Source organism: Saccopteryx bilineata, chromosome 1 (assembly GCF_036850765.1).
Source record: "Saccopteryx bilineata isolate mSacBil1 chromosome 1, mSacBil1_pri_phased_curated, whole genome shotgun sequence".
NCBI classification, from domain to species: domain Eukaryota; kingdom Metazoa; phylum Chordata; class Mammalia; order Chiroptera; family Emballonuridae; genus Saccopteryx; species Saccopteryx bilineata.
In genome coordinates, this window is record NC_089490.1 from 225,738,601 (window position 1) to 225,756,625 (window position 18,025).

The 18,025-nt window shown below is 48.2% G+C and overlaps 1 protein-coding gene across 1 annotated transcript in view; it reads right to left on the reverse strand.

Moving 5' to 3' along the window:
* LOC136319470 (kinesin-like protein KIF28P) overlaps positions 1 to 18,025 on the reverse strand; it is a 104,954-nt gene that overhangs the window by 5,516 nt on the left and 81,413 nt on the right. The window contains exons 12-22 of the mRNA XM_066252724.1: positions 17,620 to 17,674; positions 15,939 to 16,062; positions 14,043 to 14,187; positions 10,281 to 10,399; positions 9,575 to 9,682; positions 6,229 to 6,503; positions 4,648 to 4,782; positions 3,502 to 3,668; positions 3,154 to 3,260; positions 2,752 to 2,917; positions 2,343 to 2,533 (exon numbers count right to left, since the gene is read on the reverse strand). Coding sequence (XP_066108821.1) covers positions 2,343 to 2,533; positions 2,752 to 2,917; positions 3,154 to 3,260; positions 3,502 to 3,668; positions 4,648 to 4,782; positions 6,229 to 6,503; positions 9,575 to 9,682; positions 10,281 to 10,399; positions 14,043 to 14,187; positions 15,939 to 16,062; positions 17,620 to 17,674 — 1,592 coding nt within the window. The remainder of the gene's footprint in view (positions 1 to 2,342; positions 2,534 to 2,751; positions 2,918 to 3,153; positions 3,261 to 3,501; positions 3,669 to 4,647; positions 4,783 to 6,228; positions 6,504 to 9,574; positions 9,683 to 10,280; positions 10,400 to 14,042; positions 14,188 to 15,938; positions 16,063 to 17,619; positions 17,675 to 18,025) is intronic.

Genomic DNA, 18,025 nt, shown 5'->3' on the forward strand with positions numbered 1-18,025 from the left:
TACCCGATATGCATTATGTATTTTCCGATGGCTTTAGGCGACCCCGCTGGAGTCGCAACCCACGGGTTGAGAACTGCTGCTATAGACATACCTAGTTTTATAGAAGTATATAGTACATAGGCCTCAGTACAGCAGGTCTTTGAATCAAGTCGATTTGTTCAATGTCACTTCACTAAAATGTTGGTGAGACGCTGATGGAACTTAACTCTTGTTTATATCATTTGCCTGTGGTAAAATTGCTTTCATTATACATTGTTTCTCTTAAAGTTGCAGAGCCTATGTACATTAACTGAGGACTTACTACAGTTCCTATATTTAATGCAGTTATAAATGGTATGTTTTATTAAAGTGTTTCTGCTTAGTGCTGTTATGTTTTAATGTAGTTAATTTTTTAAGTATTGATTTTTGTGTTCAGAAGCATTGTAATTCTATATACTTATAAATACTTTTGGACTTTCTGTTTATATAAACATGCCATCTGGGAATATCAACAGGCGGCCCAGTGCAGTGGGGAAGAATAGAGAATGTGGAGCAGCCCTGGCTGGGTCTGGAGGCAAACACTGCTATTTACTAGTTTGTATCCCTACACAGGTCACTTACCCTCTCAGTGCTCTAGACCAGTGCTGATCAACCTGGTCCCTACTGCCCACTAGTGGGCGTTCCAGCTTTCATGGTGGGTGGTGGTGGAGCAACCAAAGTATAAATAAAAAGATAGATTTAACTATAGTAAGTTGTTTTATAAAGATTTATTCTGCCAACTTAGCAAAAATCCAACATAAAGTACTTGGTAAGTAATTATTATTATATGCTTTAACTTGCTGTAACTCTGCTTTATAAATTTTATAAAGTAAAGTTACTTCCCTACTTTATAAATCACCATTACTGTGGAACTGGTGGGCAGTTAGAAAATTTTACTACTAACAGAGATACAAAAGTGGGTGGTAGGTATAAAAAGGTTGACTACCCCTGGTCTAGACTCATCAAATAAAGCTAATCATAGTACTGCATTATAGGGTTGTTGTGAGAATTGAGTCAGTAACTGCAAGCACTTAATTAGTATCATATAAATGTGTGCTATATTGGTATTACTTTTTTTCCTTTCCAATCTTTTTTTTTTTTTTTGTATTTTTCTGAAGCTGGAAACGGGGAGAGACAGTCAGACAGACTCCTGCATGCGCCCGACTGGGATCCACCCGGCATGCCCACCAGGGGCGACGCTCTGCCCACCAGGGGGCAATGCTCTGCCCCTCCGGGGCGTTGCTCTGCCGCGACCAGAGCCACTCCAGCGCCTGGGGCAGAGGCCAAGGAGCCCTCCCCAGCTCCCGGGCCATCTTTGCTCCAATGGAGCCTCGGCTGTGGGAGGGGAAGAGAGAGAGAGGAAGGGGGGGGGTGGAGAAGCAAATGGGTGCTTCTCCTATGTGCCCTGGCCGGGAATCGAACCCGGGTCCCCCACACGCCAGGCCGACGCTCTACCGCTGAGCCAGCCGACCAGGGCCCCTTTCCAATCTTTATACCTTGTATTTCCTGCCTTGCTGCCCTGGCTAACTTCTAAAGTAGTATCCAGCAGCTTCAGAGAGAGTTGGCATCCCTGACTGTTCCCGGTGTGCAGGGAGAGCTCTCTGTGAGTTGCTGTTATGCATGATACTTGCTGAGCTCCTGTTTAAGATTGCCTTCATCAGATTACAAATGGTCATTTTATTCCTAGTTTGCTTAGAGTTTTTATTATGACAGGACACCAGATTTTATCACGTTTTTTTTCAGCATCTATTGAACGAATCATGATTTTTCTCCTATAACTTATTTTTTAATTGACTTTATTAGGGTGCCACTAGTTAACACAATTATACCAGTTTCAGGAGCCCAATTATACTTTCCTATAATATGTTTTTTTCTTGTGACAGAGACAGAGTCAGAGAGAGGGACAGATATGAACAAGACAGACAGGAAGGGAAAGAAATGAGAAGATCAATTCTTTGTTGCGGCATCTTACTTGTTCATTGATTGCTTACTCATTGATTGATTTTTCATATGTGCCTTGACATTTGGGCTACAGCACAGTGAGTCACCCCTTGCTCAAGCCAGCGGCCTTGGGCTCAAGTCAGCAACCTTGGGCTTCAAGCCTGTGACCATGGGGTCGTGTCTATGATCCCATGCTCAAGCCAGCAACCCCACACTCAAGCCAGATGAGCCCATGCTCAAGTTGGTGACCTTGGGGTTTTGAACCTGGGTCATCAGCCTCCCAGGTTGATGCTCTACCCACTGTGCCACCACTTGGTCAGGCTACTTTCCTATACTATCTTAATACGATGAATTATATGGCTCCCAGGATTCTGGTTACGTACAGGAGGCTTGTAATGCCTCACTTTGAGGAACTGTCTTCTCGCCATGTTCATGCTCTGGTAGAACACCTTCAGAGCTGTGGCCAGTTCTCTGTCATAGCCGGCTTGCGGAGTGCTTGTCTGCTTCCCCTCTCGAGCTGGTGGCAGCCGCGTGGTCATCCCAGTTCCCGTCTGGGTATTTGGAGGCTTGTGTGCTGGGGCAAAGAAAAGCCAGCAGTTACTCATGTGTGTATTGATCCAGGTATTCATATATTTATGAATCATGGTGGCATTCCACGGCGTCAGCGTTTATCAGGCACTGGTTTGGACTGCTTTTTCTATGAAACAAGATTTGGAGGCACTGGTCTACAAGCTCATTTCTTAGACAAATGCACATTGAAACGTGGGCGTTTACAGAGAAGCTGAACAGCACGTCTTGACAGCCTCTTACCTTGCTGGCAAGAACCAGTTTTGTCAAGCGAGTCTTTGAGAAACATGTTTTCCTCTCGGAGGGCTCTGTTGATGTTCCTGAGCAGCTCTGTCTCCTGTTCTAACTTGAGCAGCTTCAGGTGAAGTTCTGATATCTGGTTTGATGGCATCTTCAAAAAAAACAGGTCACATTAGCCTCTTTTTGGGTCATTCGCATGTCCTTTGAGTCTGGCAGTGTTTACTGCCATATGAAAAAAAGATGGGGGAGGTGGCTCACTCAGGGTACACAGGAGTAATCAAGAGCGTTTGTTAAGGAGAAGGAACATTGATGATCCCCCAGCACCTGTCTAATGAGATTTCCTAGTCATCTGTGACATCCATTTTAATGTCACAGAAATGTACACACCTGGCCTCCATCCGCCAGAGTAGAAATTTTCTTGGTGTCCACCATGACATGGCCTTCAGCTGTGACCACGAGGTCCAGCTGAGAGCAGCTCAGTCCAGCACAGCCCTCTGCAGTGTGGGGGAGATACCATCAAGGAAGGAAACATCTGGGTTGTCCAGCCCCAGAGAGTGAGATGTTAAACTACATCATCACCTGTGGACTAGAGTCCAGGGACCCAGGCGAAGATGGCTCTCAGCTATTGCTGTCAAAACCCTAGCCACCTCCCTCCTCCACCTCCTCTACGGCCTTGGCTATATTGACATGATGTCTGACGGAGAATGCCTCATGCAGAACAAGTAAACTTCGTACCTTGAAGACCCCATAAGTCAACAATGAGAGCATTTGTCTGTAAATAATTTAGAAACTCCTGAGATGCATTTAGGGCCGTAAATTGGACAGACTCTTCAATTTGGGGATTCGCAATTTTCCATACAGGCTTGGTATATAAAGGGTGTGGAAGGTCATAGATTCTGTACCTGAGAAAAGAACACATAAAACCGGGAGGGACACGTGTGTAAAGAAAAGGACCAGATGAGCCCAGGATTTGTAGCCTGCACTGCTTAGTGACAAGGGATGGTCTCCACTGCGCCTCACAATCACCGCCTCCAGCACTCAGTCATCACCATGTGGATGAAAAAAAGGATTTTTTGATATTTTTTGTGTGTGTGTGATGGAGAGAGGGATAGAGAGACAGGAAGGAAGAGAGATGAGAAGCATCAATTCTTCGTTGCAGCACCTTAGTTGTTCATTGATTGCTTTCTCATATATGCCTTGATCAGGGGGCTACAGCAGAGCAAGTGACCCCTTGCTCAAGCCAGCACCTTGGGTTCAAGCCAGTGACCCCTCATTCAAGCTAGTGAGCCCGCTCTCAAGCCAGTGACCTTGGGGTTTCGAACCTGGGTTCTCTGTGTCCCAGTGTGACGCTTTATTCACTGTGCCATTACCTGGTCAGGCGATAAATACTTTCTACTTTAGGTAATCCAGAATTGAAATTCATTTTCTATTTGAGGTGGGTGGTTGGTTTTTGTTCTTCAAAGTCTCCCTTAATTTTTCTTGCTTTATCTTTTAATAATATCCTTTTAGCCTAATTAGTGTAAGCAGATGTGGTAATTCTGACACATTGTAACATAGCCTTTTGTTTCCAAGTAAAAAACAAAAACTACCATTCTACTTAGATAATATAATTTTACTGGATATTTTCCTGATAATTAAAATTTCTGACTCTACCCTCTTCAGTTACTTAGAAGGATTAGTACACAGTAATTAGTCATCGACCTGGAGGGACATGTGGCTTTTCTCTTTATTAAACAGACAGGGAAATCGTCATTTTGGGGTTGAGCAAGCAGAGAAACTTAAGAAAATTTCACTCATTTTTAAAAACTGAGGAAAGACTCCCTCCCCCGGGGCCCAGAGAGTGGGCTGTTTGTGCCCTGCAGCCCTGAGGGTGGCTGGTACCCCATCTGAATGCCCCGTTCCGTGTCTTCCTTCAGCCACTTGGCACCAAGGCACCGCTCAATGCGGATCTGGAAATCCATCCTCTTGCCCAACAGCTCCAAGGGGTCAATAACCACATCCTCCTCACCACATGCTCTAGAAACAGAAGAAAGGAACATTGCTCACAGGTTAGCCTGGCCCGAGCAAGTCGGGGTGGTGATGTCAAAGGGAAATATATAGGCTCCTTAAAGGATGGCCATGTTCACTGAAGGAAGAACAGGTAAAATTACCAAGAATTCATTTGTTCAAGAGACACTTAATGGGAGCCCACTCAATGTTGGCACTCGGGTAAGATGTGGACCTTCCCAAGGAGGAGGCAGGACTCTGTGACAGCTGCATACAGTACACACCCAGGTGTGGGTGTTAAACTGGCAGGGGAGACCTAGTGAGGTTCCCACTGGGACAGAGAGGCTGCCACCTAAGGGGAGCCAGCTGATGGCCCAGAGATTACCTCTCAAGACCACGTTTTCCTTGCTGAGCTCTTCAGTGTCACCCCCACCCCCCCACCCCAAGCCGACAAGCTCAAAAAGCAGTTTGGACAGCTTCCCAACAGGGGACCTCTCCTATGTCAACCAAGCTCCAAAAGACAGACACCTATAAACTAGAATTCCACCTTTTTGATTTGTGATGGGAAATAGAACCACTAGGAAGCCTAGAGGCCTGAGGTAGTCAAGTGACCAGAAAGTAGTTTTGAATCCCTGTAAACATGGTGACTCGATGGCCGGCTAGGTCTCTGAGTCCTGGGACCTTGTGGTTCTCATGCTCCCTCTTAAGCCTGTGTCCTCTTCACACAAATATTGCACTGGAAGTGTGAGGACCCTGGCTCCTAGGCCAGATGCACACCACCGCCACCCTCTGCTTTGAATTGCTGTGGGACTTTCACTTTTATAAAAACTGCCTAAATTGCCTCTGGCCTAAAGAGAGGAAATGGGGAGTGTGAAAGGTAGTGGAGAAGAATTCAAACAAAGCCTGTACTCACAGAAAGGGTGGATAACAGGACAGAGGGATGCCAGACAAGGAAACAAAAGATTCCCCAATCCCCTACCTCGAGAAAAGGAACAGAAAAATTACTGCGCCTGTGCCAAGGATGGAGAAGGAGTGAGCTTTCTGCTTTTGGCTCTTGGGGCTCACCAGTGAGTGTGGGTGGGGAGTTCAGTGTGGGAGAGAGATCACTGTGTGGTAGACACCAGACCTCACAGGTGCCACCCTGGCTGCTGTACTCTGAGTGCCCATTAGGGGGCGCCAGCCCAGGTCTTTGGTTCTCATCCTGAGCTTCTCTCTGACTCTGCAGGATGTCCTCCCTGTCCCTTTGGTCCCCCAGGGCAGTGCTGAGCTGCTTGAATACTGCTAGGCATGGATTTTAAATATTCCATGTCAGCTGATTGGCTGCCATGACAAATATCAGATTTGATGAGGTCAAGTCATTAATGACCTTTCTGGGGTACCAAGGTGACCCCCCACACCCAGGAGCACTCAGGCTCACTCTGGGTTTTCTCCGTGTGACCAACCCGGAACTAGCAAGGTGGGGGAGGAGAGACCCACCGTCCTGCTGGGGAGCAGGGGGTCACATGGATGTGCAGCACAGCCTCCGCCAGCCCGTCGCAGTTCAGGAACTCCACCTGCTCCTCAAACTGCATGCAGTAGGCCAGTGACTGGAGCCAGATATGCGCTGAGCCCAAGTGGACGACCTCAACAGGATCCCAGAAAGGGTCGTCTTCCTGGGCTATGTGGCTGTCTTCTCCGTCTAGAAGGTGCTGGTACAATTCCTCCATCAGGAATTTCCTGTTGATGAACTTGGCTTTTGACCAAACCCACACCTGTAAACACAGAGGTAAACCACCAGTATTTGATTTCATCTGTTGCTCTAACAGTTCATTTCTGCGATTTTTCCTAGCATGCCTCTTCTGATGGGCTGGGATCTTGGTAGCCAAGATCACATAACCATGTTATCAAACTCAGCTTGGGTGAGGTCCTTAAAGTGCACCATATGCAGTTCTGACCTATTATTTAGCACTGCTTGAGTTGCTGCAGCCCAGGACTTGACTTAGAGGAGATGATGAAGGAGGTGGGACTCTCCCAGGAGAAAGGAAGGTTTGGTGCCTGTGGTATATAGACCAATGGTCTTGAAAGCTGACCGTGTCTCAGTCTCCAGAACCAAGGGGGATTCAGTTTGCTTATAACTGACCTTAAAATAGGGGAATTAGCTTGCATGATCCAGGTCGGTCCTGTGTAATCACAGGGGCTTAAATGTGGATGAGAGAGGCAGGATAGAGGGTCAGAGGAAAAGCCACGTGGCAGAATCAGGTCAGAGAGATGCTGTCAGCTGACCTAGAAGGTGGAGGGCAGGGCGGTGAGCCAAGGAAGGTTGGCAGCCTCGGCGCTTGAAAAGACAAAGAAATGGATTCTTCCTCGGGCCTCCCGAAAACAGAGTAGCCCAGCCAGCACCTCACTTTTGACCCAGTAAGATGTGTATTGGGACTAACCTGCAGAACAGTAAGTATGTGTGAGCAGAAAGTCCAGGACAGCAGCCTGCCACTGTCTGTCCCTCCACTAGGTGAGGAACGGGGCCTCTATCAACGCTGGCTACTGAGAGAGAAGATGAGTGCATTAGCCTCAGGATAAGGGATTCCAGTTAGACAAAATTTCTTGACCATAAATGTTACATCAGAAGTGGTGACCATGTAAAACCAGCAATTCCTTCTCTGAGTAACTTGAAAAACAACAAAAAACTAACATAAGTCATTCTTTCAAGTGTTACATATCTTCATAAAATGGACTTCCTGCAGATACTAAAAAGACTTCCCTCTTTCTCCGTTTGCCTCCAGTCAAGTGGAAAACGTAGTGTTCCTCTCCAGGGGCGTTGCAGAGTCTGAATGAGAACCTGGCAGTGGCATGTGTTATATAGGAAGCAGAGTTCAAGGGGCTTCTGGCTGGTGTGGGTTTTCAAAGAGTAAAGTACTAAGATCATGGGAATCAGATAAGGGAATCAGTCCACTGCGTCATGACTCGCGGCATCAGACCACAGGCCCTGCGGCAGGTAAAACTGATGTTATCCTCAACAGGTCAGCGAGGCTCGGCAGGACAGGACGGGCAGGGACACCCTTGCAGGAGGGCCCGCAGGCCTGGCACATGGACTCCCTGGCTGGAAATGCTTTCACCTGAGCCAACAGCCTCTGGGAAGGTACTGCTGGAAAGTAGCCTCAAGCTGGCAGCCTTCCCAGTGTAGAAAACCCTCCCAGCCCTCACATGGCCCTGGCTTGCTCCTGAACGTGCCTGTAATGTGTGACCAAGAGTCACACAAACTGCCTGTGGCTGATGCCATCTCCTCCCAGGAGCTGTGGTGGCATCCCCGGTGCACAAGGTCTGTGGGTGAACATTTGCAAGGTTTACCACTAGAAGTGCCACTTGTGTCTGCACCTGGACCCACTGTGAGGTGAGCCAGCATCACACATGCTGCTACAGACTGAACGCCTGTGTCCCCACAAGTGAATGTATGTCAACACATAACCCCCAGTGTGATGGTTTTAGGAAGTGGGGCCTATGGGAGGTGGTTAGGTCATGAGGGTGGAGCCCTGTGAGTGGGATTAGTGCCCTTATAAAATAGACCTCAAATCACTTCGCTGCCCGTCCACCATGTGAGGATGGCCACCTTATGAACTAAGAAGAGGGTTCTCAGCAGACACCAGGCCAGCTGGTACCTTGATCTTGGACTTCCCAGTCCCCAAAACTGTGAGAAATGTCTGTCGTTGAAGCCTTTCCGTTTTTGGTATTTTGCTGTAGAAGCCTGAGTGGACTGAGACTACGTCCCTTTCCTTCCTCCTAGGCAGAGCTGATCAAAGGAAGGGAGGAGGAAGGAAAGGAAACCATCTCAGAAGTTGAGACTCGGCAGTGGCCCTGACTCAGGCCGTTCCCTGCTGCTCAAGGCCTGGGGGCCGGTTAGGCTCCAAGGTGCCAGACACGATGTGACACCCCTTGAACAGATGGCAAATGCACATGTTCACTATATAATGTGAACATACACATTTACTGGCTTCTTTGTGTCATATTTCACAATTTTAAAAAGTTTTTTAAAATTGATCTTTATCTAGAAAATTTTGTCAACATTAGGGCAAGGGGTAGAAAAGTTAAACCCAGCAAATCATCCAGAGACTAAAAAGTCCCCAGCCCAGGTGAGCCCCTCCAGGGGCTCATTCAAGACTTGTTGCTAAGGAGGGTCATGTGTGTGCCGAGGGTTTGGAAGGGAGTACCTCTCCCACAGGTCACTTGAGAATTAGGGGCACATCCTCTGCAGCTGGGCTAAGGAGTGAGCATTCAGCTAGGTGGCTAATTCAAAGCATGACACATAAGGAACACCGAAGGATGAGCCTGCTCTTTCCTGTTAGAGGAAGAGGACACAGGTCTTGAGGTCCTAGGGAGGAATGGGAACGGTCCACCAGCAGAGTTGAGAGACAGGCTTTCCTGGATTCTTCAGGAAAGTGTGGATCTCCCGATTGCTTCTGAATGGCAGATCTCTCACATATACACACACGTGCATGTACATACACAATCACATGCACATGGACACTTTTATCAGTTAGATAAACTTTCATGCTCACTGCTAGAACTAATGCCTTTGAGTTATGCTGAAAAACAAACAGGGCTCGTTACTGGTGGTTAGGAAAGATCCCAGAACTCAGTGCTGTGTGGGAGAGAGGGGCCCAGCAGGGGAAACACATGCAGGGTCTCTGCTCCCCATAGTCTGTGCCCAGACTCCCAGCTCACACTCAGAACACATCTTGCCCCTTAGCCGGGTCTCCACAGGCTATAGCTGCTTAACTCTAACCTTGTCCCTAGGGAAGCCCTCAGAAATCCCTGTGGGGGCTCACGCCCGCCCCCGAGGGGGCCTCACCTCATGAGTCCTTTGGTTGGTCACCTTCACCATGACCTCTTTTTGTAGGTCATAGCCCCTGGAATCTGATGATGCTAAATTCTTCACTTTCAGTTCCATTGTAAGTCCCTGGTAAGAGAAACACGTCTTACTAATAGTCCAACATTTATCAGGCAGTGGCACCTTGGCCATTGTTCAGTCTCTCCACACTGAGGCTTTCCAGAAGAAGATGATCCAGCTCTTGTTTCCTGAAATTCCCACCCAGAGCTATAACCAAGCACCAGAACTCCTCACTATTCTGGAACTGACACTTGCAGTCCTCACCAAAGTGACTCAGTCTCTTGCAAGTCTCCTGATGATTGGGATCCTGGGTCAGCAGGGAGCTAACCCGACCCCAGCCCCGGTCCCTCTGTGGTAGAGGAGCCATCAGGATGCCTGTGCTGAGGCTCCTCTGTGCGGGATGGGGTGGCTGTGGCGAGCACACGTCAGTCTGTGTCCTGGTGACTGTAGTGGCTGTGGTCAGCCAGAGGGGAAGAAAGGTCACCAGGGGCTGGGACAGGGAAGGCCTGGATGTTGGCCTAAATTCTGTCACTAGCTCACTGTGGGATCTGGGGCCTCCGTGCCTCCCTCTATACCATGAGGCCGTTGGGGGCCATGGGAGTGAGGAGCTGAACCCGTTCTCCGAGGCCCTTGCTCTTGGGGCCTGACGCCATTTCCCAGCGCTCACCTTCTTCAGCTCCTCACTCATCTGGTTCGCCTCTGCCACCAGCGGCATGAGCTTAATGTAGTCCTGAAACACAGCCAGGACACTGGGGTCTGCCCTCCTGTTGCCGCCATGCCTGGCCCCTGGGGAAGGTCAGGATGCAAGTCAGAGTTAGTCTCTTGTTCTGGGTGCTGTTTGGCTAGGCACAAACAGATATGCTCATTGCTTCATTCATTCATTCATTCACTCATTTGGTTGTTCATCAACTGTCTACATTTTAAAGTTACAACCATGTGATTAAAAAGCTGTTTTGCTGAGAGCCCACAGTCTTCAGTAGGTGCTGAGCACCTTTAGTCCAGGGTCTGGGCTTATTCAGCCTCCTCACCATGGGATGGAAAGCAGGTGTGCTGCCAACGCTGAGAACAAATAAATGAAGAGACAGAGTATCCAGGCTTGGTGCCACACAATTTGATTTGGTTTGGGGCAGAAACTTCAATAGCAAATGAGCAAGGAGGTGAGTTTCAAACCAGTTTATTTTGTAAAAGTTCTGAGAAAAAAGCTCTGGTGTAGGGGAAGGGAGGGACTGTTTTGCACAAAGGTGGTGCATCCTGCTGTGGTGCAGAATGTAGCTGAGACCATAGTACGATGTATGCAGACAAGGGCTCCGAGATCTGGACCACGGAGGGCACAGGGTTAAGGAACAGTCGGAACAGAAAGCAGGCTGGAGCAGGTTCAGGCGTGCCCAGGAGAATGAGAAAATGGAGACAGCTTATTAGTTTTCTATAAAAATGACCAAAAGGAAGTGTGACAACAGCTAGAGAGGGATGTGGGTCAAGGTAGGGGTTTGTTTTTGTGGTGGGACATAGTGGAGCATGTCTGCATGTGACAGGAATGACCTACAGAGAGCATTTGATGATGCAGGAGAGAGGGGACTCTCCTGGGACAAATGTTTAAAAGGGGAGCTGGGATGGAAACCAGAGGACAGATGGACAAAAAATGTAATGTGTTACATTAAAGGTTACCTCACGGCCCTGGCCGGTTGACTCAGCAGTAGAGCGGCGGCCTGGCGTGTGGGGGACCCGGGTTCGATTCCCGGCCAGGGCACATAGGAGAAGCGCCCATTTGCTTCTCCACCCCTCCCCCTTCCTCTCTGTCTCTCTCTTCCCCTCCCGCAACTGGGGCTCCATTGGAGCGGAGATGGCCCAGGTGCTGGGGATGGCTCCTTGGCCTCTGCCCCAGGCGCTGGAGTGGCTCTGGTCGCAGCGGAGTGACGCCCCAGAGGGGCAGAGCATCGCACCCTGGTGGGCAGAACGTCGCCCCTGGTGGGCGTGCCGGGTGGATCCCAGTCGGGTGCATGGGGGAGTCTGTCTGACTGTCTCTCCCCGTTTCCAGCTTCAGGAAAAAAAAAAAAAAGGTTACCTCACAAAGGGAAACCTAAAATTAACCCTGTAATATTGAACTGGAATTGGAGGTACCAGAATGAACTCATAGCTTTATAGATATAGGTGAAACTATAAATATGTGTGTGTGGGAGGCTATCTACATGTCACACGGATATATTCTATAGCAGTTGCATGCCTTGGACCAGATTTTGATTTATAAATTCTGTTCTCCACTAAAAGGAATCTGGATCCTTGAGCAGTAACTGACTCCAGAGCTGGGAATGAGAGCCCATGAGATGAAACTGGAACATTTTTTCTGTGTGTGCCAGAAAATAAGCTATGAGGACAGGTCAGAAAGAGCACAACCTACCTTGAAGGGCTCCCATTGGCCAGATCTGGGGCCATTTACACACTGAAATAATTTATGAAAGAAACAGGTTAAACCCATCAAGTAGATCAGGATTCTATGAGTTCATATTGACATGAATAAGCAAATAAATAGGAGAGAAAACTTTCTTACAGTAAAAATTTTTCACAGAAAGGTAGGAGAAATGGTAGAGCTAGAAATACACCATTTGACAAAATCATAAAAACAATCCAAGCAAGAATGACCAAAGGATGATAAAACTAGTGGACGAAAGTAGTAGGATTTCTACATATCAAAGTTCCTCCCCACAAAATATTTATTAATTAGAACAATAGAGTAACTTTAGATGGAGAAACCTGGAAGACAACACCTTCACCAAGGTGACATCACCAATAGTGGACAATCAGACACCATTTGCCCCCTGAAGTGAGGCACAGAGAAGGACATGCATCATTTTTGTAGTATTCCTTCCCAAAACCTACAACCTCAGCCTAACTCTACTACGGACCATTACACAAAACCCCTGATCTCAACTCCTCAGAAACGTCAAGGTCATGAAAGATAAAGGCATAAAAGATAAATTCTGCTGAATTAAGGAGACCAAGAGACATGACTAAATGCAACATGTGGCCCTGGACTGGACCCTGGACCTGAATTTATCTTTGGAAAGAATGTTATTGAAACAGTTAAGCATGAGCAAAGTCCATAGATTAGATAATTGTATCAATGTGGCTTTTCTGATTTTGATAATTGTATTGTAGTTATGTAAGAGAATGTCCTTTTCCTTAAGAAAGCTACAACAAAGCATTTGGGGATAAAGAAGCATCATGTCTGCAACTTGTTCTCAAATTGGTCAGGAAAATATTACATACAGTATATACATTTATCCATACACACTCACATAATGAAGCAAATATAGCAACATGTTAGAACACAAATTTGAAATTTCGAGTGAGTGTGTATGAGAGTTCTAGGAGTTACTTTTGAAACATTTCTGTACATTGCAAGAATTGTTTCCAAATTAAGAATCATGCACAGATGCTCCACCACCACAGCAAGAGGCTCCAGAGAGCGAGGGCAGGTCATGTCTGAGCGCCAAGGACAGGCTGCCGGACAGCCACATGAGGTTCTCAGAAGAACAGGTTTTCAAAGGCAGAGAGAAGATGTCAAGACAAAGGATCCCAAGCAGAGAAGTAAAAGAATGATTGTCCTTTCTTTTAAGTCGTTTTTTTTTTCAAGTTCAGTGTTTTTAAATTATTTTTATTTATTTATTCATTTTAGAGAAGAGAGGGGGGGGGGGAGGGAGGAGCAGGAAGCATCAACTCCCATATGTGCCTTGACCAGGCAAGCCCAGGGTTTTGAACCAGTGACCTCAGCGTTCCACATCAATGCTTTATCCACTGCGCCACCACAGGTCAGGCCGAATGACTGTCCTTTCAATGTCATAGTAGAGCCTTGTGTCAGGAGTCTCTGATTCACCAAAGGAATGTAACATTGTATAGTTACTATATTGGCAAATTAAAATGACTTTGTCCAGTGGAAGATTATTGCCCTGAAGATCATTAATTAGCTTGTCTGATTCAGCAATGTCATTTCAGCCTTCTGCCCTCTGTAGGCAAAATTATACCACCCTCCTCTCTATTCCTTTGAATCATCTATACCTTCTTTCATGAGAGAAACAATTTAATGAATTAGATCTATGACATGTGTTCACTCTCTCTTTGTATAGAAATAATAAGTTTCTTAACCTTGTAGTTTGACAAAACGAAAGATTATTTTCCCAAAGAAAGCAGGAGAGCACACAGTGAAAGCAGGAGAGCACACAGTGAAAGCAGGAGAGCACACAGTGAAAGCAGGAGAGCACACAGTAAAAGCAGGAGAGCACACAGTGAAAGCAGGAGAGCACACAGTGAAAGCAGGAGAGCACACAGTAAAAGCAGGAGAGCACACAGTGAAAGCAGGAGAGCACACAGTGAAAGCAGGTGCTTTCAGATCACCCCTTGGAAAATGCCAGAGGTGGGGCCCAGGGCTGCTCACCGAGCTTGTCCACACTCATGCCCTGGGCAGCTGCTCTCTCCAGCTGGAAAAAGTCATAGTCAAACCGGCTCAAGTCCTCACTGGCTCGCTCTGAAGGAAACCCGATGTACAGGTAGGCACTGTTGGATCCCAAAATAATGCGGTCCTAGGGCAGAGAGGGTCAGCTCAGTGGAAGGTTGCTGACGTCACACGACCCTCCCTCTGAGGTCAGCCTTCTCTAGGAAGGCCAAGGCCGTGCAACCAGCCCAGACTGTGGGAAGAGACCCATAAAGGAGGAAAGAAGGGGTGGCCTCTTGCTATTGTGTGCATGTTTTTGTTTATTTCTTTCTTTATTCCACAGAGCACTGACTCTCCATCGGGCACGAGGAACCAGAGGGGACCAAAGAGACCCAACCCTCCCTTCCAGGACGTTATAGACTAACAATGTAGTGACCTGTAGAGCTGCTTCAAGGGGGGGGGGGCAGTTCTGCAGAGTGTAAGGGGGCTTGATTCACACCGGGGATTAGAGAAGTCCTCTTCTAATGTGGAAGACTTCAAGGTGAGGCTTCAAGGTGGAAGTTTTGAAGAGGCTGAGAGGCTGCTGCCAAACAGGGCTGGGGATGTTTTGAGCAACCTACAGTGACCAGGGGAAGCTCCTGCAAAGCAGTGAGGTCAGAGGAGGCAGGGAGGTAGGGGCAGCTCCGCGGGTGTCCTAACAGGGCTGTAATCAGAGAATTTCCAGAAGGGTGTGGCCTAATCGCTTATCTGACAGGCTGTGGGGCTCCAGTGTGGAGAAAGGACTGAGAAGGGGGCTGGGCTGTGGGGAAGCTGGGGAACCCCTGCTGGGTGGGGGGGAGATGGTGAGAACACAATGTTTAAAGTTGCTACACAGTCCCACTCAGTGGCAGGCCTATAAAAAATCTAAAATGTGCCTGACCAGGCGGTGGCGCAGTGGATAGAGCGTCGGACTGGGATGTGGAGGACCCAGGTTCGAGACCTCGAGGTCACCGGTTTGAGCGCCGGCTCATCTGGTTTGAGCAAAAAGCTCAACAACTTGGATCCAAGGTCGCTAGCTTGAGCAAGGGGTTACTCGGTCTGCTGAAGGCCCACGGTCAAGGCACATATGAGAAAGCAATCATGAACAACTAAGGTGTCGCAATGAAAAACTGATGATTGATGCTTCTCATCTCTCTCCATTCCTGTCTGTCCTTACCTATCCCTCTCTCTGACTCTCTGTCTCTGAACAAAAATAAAAAAATAAAAAATCTAAAATGTCATCAAATGTGAGAGTTGGGTGGGATCTTGGTGACCACTTAGCTCATCCCTCACTGTCTTTTTTTTTTTAATTTATTTATTTTTTACAGAGACAGAGTGAGTCAGAGAGAGGGATAGACAGGGACAGACAGACAAGAATGGAGAGAGACGAGAAGCAATCATTAGTTTTTCATTGCGCGTTGTGACACCTTAGTTGTTCATTGATTGCTTTCTCATATGTGCCTTGACTGTGGGCCTTCAGCAGACCGAGTAACCCTTTGCTGGAGCCAGCGACCTTGGGTTCAAGCTGGTGAGCTTTTGCTCAAAACAGATGATCCTGTGCTCAAGCCAGTGACCTTGGGGTCTCGAACTTGGGTCCTCCGCATCCCAATCCGACGCTCTATCCACTGCGCCACCGCCTGGTCAGGCATCCCTCGCTGTCTTATAGGCGAGATGCAAAGAGGTGAAGTGACTTCCCAGAACACACAGCAAATTAATATCAGATATCCCAACTCCACAGCTGAGACCATGTCATTATTGTGTTTAATATCACCGTAGCAAAGGGACACGAGGTGCTTAGCCCCCAGCCCTGCCCAGCCCCGCCCAGCCCCCACTCCAGCACGTCCGACTGAGGAAATCCTGTGGCCCTGAAGGACAGTTTACCAAATGCTGCAGCTTCGTCTTGGTCGTGATTGGCACCCCGTTAACGACAACATTGCATTTGTTGTATGGAGTGACTGTCACCTGACCATCCAAATTTGTGAAGGAAGCATGTTTATCTGAAATTCTAAAAAAACGAGTTTGTCTAAGTGACCAAAAACAAATTATGATTTTAGTAAATGGTTTATGTTGTTCCTTCTCATTTGCACACTTAAGAGAGACTCCCCAGCTGCTAAAGAGGGACTTGAAGCATTTGGGGGCTCCTGAAGGCAGCAATGGAGGACTGGGTACAGAGGGGCCCTGCACACAGAGGCGGGAGACAACCAGCCATTGTTATATTAATAGAACCAACACCAATGGAGTGCTGATAGGTGCCAGGAGACAGATGCGGGGGTCACAGCTAGAGCCGTCAAAAGCTCACAGGCTGCTGGGACTGAGTAGAGGGGAGAAGAACACCAAGATGTTTCAGAAGAGATGTGTGGGAAGGTAACTAATAATGAGCCTCATGTGTCACGGGGAAGTTTAGATCTGTTTCTGAGTCTTTGTTATATAAACCCAGACTCTATATGTTACAAGGTTTGGGTCTGGATCTCAGAGGGGTCCGTTTGGCTGCTCCTGAATGTCATCTGTGTGCCCTGAATGGCTAGCTTCCTAATTGTTCTAGAATGTTCCTGGACTTGTTAGCTGTCATGGAATGTTGTGGATATTGAGATACATGTCCATCCACAGTCCCTGTGTGCGTGGGGCCCAGGGGTCCTGTGGGAAAGACACTGGGTAGCCCACAGGCCTGCGTGTTGAACTAGAAGCCCTCTCAGACATGGACTGGAAAGGGAGAGGAGGGGAACACCGGGCGGAGTCAGGAGAAGGGGCCTGGCAGCTGCCCCTCACCCAGAACTGACCCCCCACCCTCAGGGCCGGTGCTTTGGCCCAGGAGGGTTTGGGAGGGCTGGGGTGGGTGGGGGGATGGTCAGTAAGGCCTATCTCTTTAAAAAGCTGATCAAGTCTATTGGCTAGAAATCTGGGGGCAGTCTAGGACACAGTGGTCCTGGAAGGAGGAGAAGGAACCTTAGAGTGGAAGCCCCCAAATAGAGAAGCCACAGAGGTGGAAGGCGGCTTTGAGCTTATAAAACCCACCATAGGGCTGCCCAGGGGTCCCCTAGGGAATCCCGAGGGTGTCCTTGGGGAGGTGGTCGCCTCAAAGCGTGGACCCACTGGCCAGGGCGGCAAGCACAGAAAGAGACTGGAGGAAGCTTTTGCATTTGGCAGTGGCCATGAGAAACCTGTCGTGGGCCTGTCCCTTTTGCTCTCTTCCTTTCCTGCCAGATTTTCTGTCTATTTGTGAAGAATTACCAGGCAGAGTGTAGCAACTGACTCTCCCTTTTCTCCTGAGGTCAGAGCCAGGGAAACCAGGTTAGCGCAGCAGGAGGGACTGCAGAGAGAGAGAGAGAGAGAGAGAGAGAAAGAGAGAGAGAGGGAGGGCGCCCCACCCCCACCCCCACCCCCGTCTGCATCTGTCGGGCTGCCCAGGCCAGTGAGGAAGGGAGGGCTGGGAAGTTCTTGTTCTCGGTCATCCAGCAGAATCTGTGCCCTGGGCTGACCATGACTCAGTGGGTTTTGAGAATCCCTCCAGATTGCATGGTCACTGATCTCCAATGCTGGACAAAGATGGTTCGTGTCCACTTACCCCAGACCTTGGAGAGTGAGGGCATTGGACTCAGCCTGACCAGCATCACATGAACCTGAGAAGAATTGGTATAACTTATTTTCAAGTATTTTCAGGATTTGACCTTCAGTTAATATTTCTGGTGTTTGGGGATCACCATTTCCTCTCCAGTAGGATCATGTGAAGGGATTTCCCCACTGGGAGTTTTAATCAGAACGGTACTTGGACATCACCCTAACTTTGGGAATAATTGTACTTTTTGCCTTTGTATTTGCATGTGTGTGTGTGTATGGGGGGGGGGTTCCTAACTTTTTAAAAGGTCCACCTTCCTCATAGGAATCCTGGAGGAAGAAAAGCTGTTGAATCTGGGCCCGAGGATTTGCACTGAACTCTGGCCACCAGGAAGTCCAGGTCTGGGAGGCTCTGC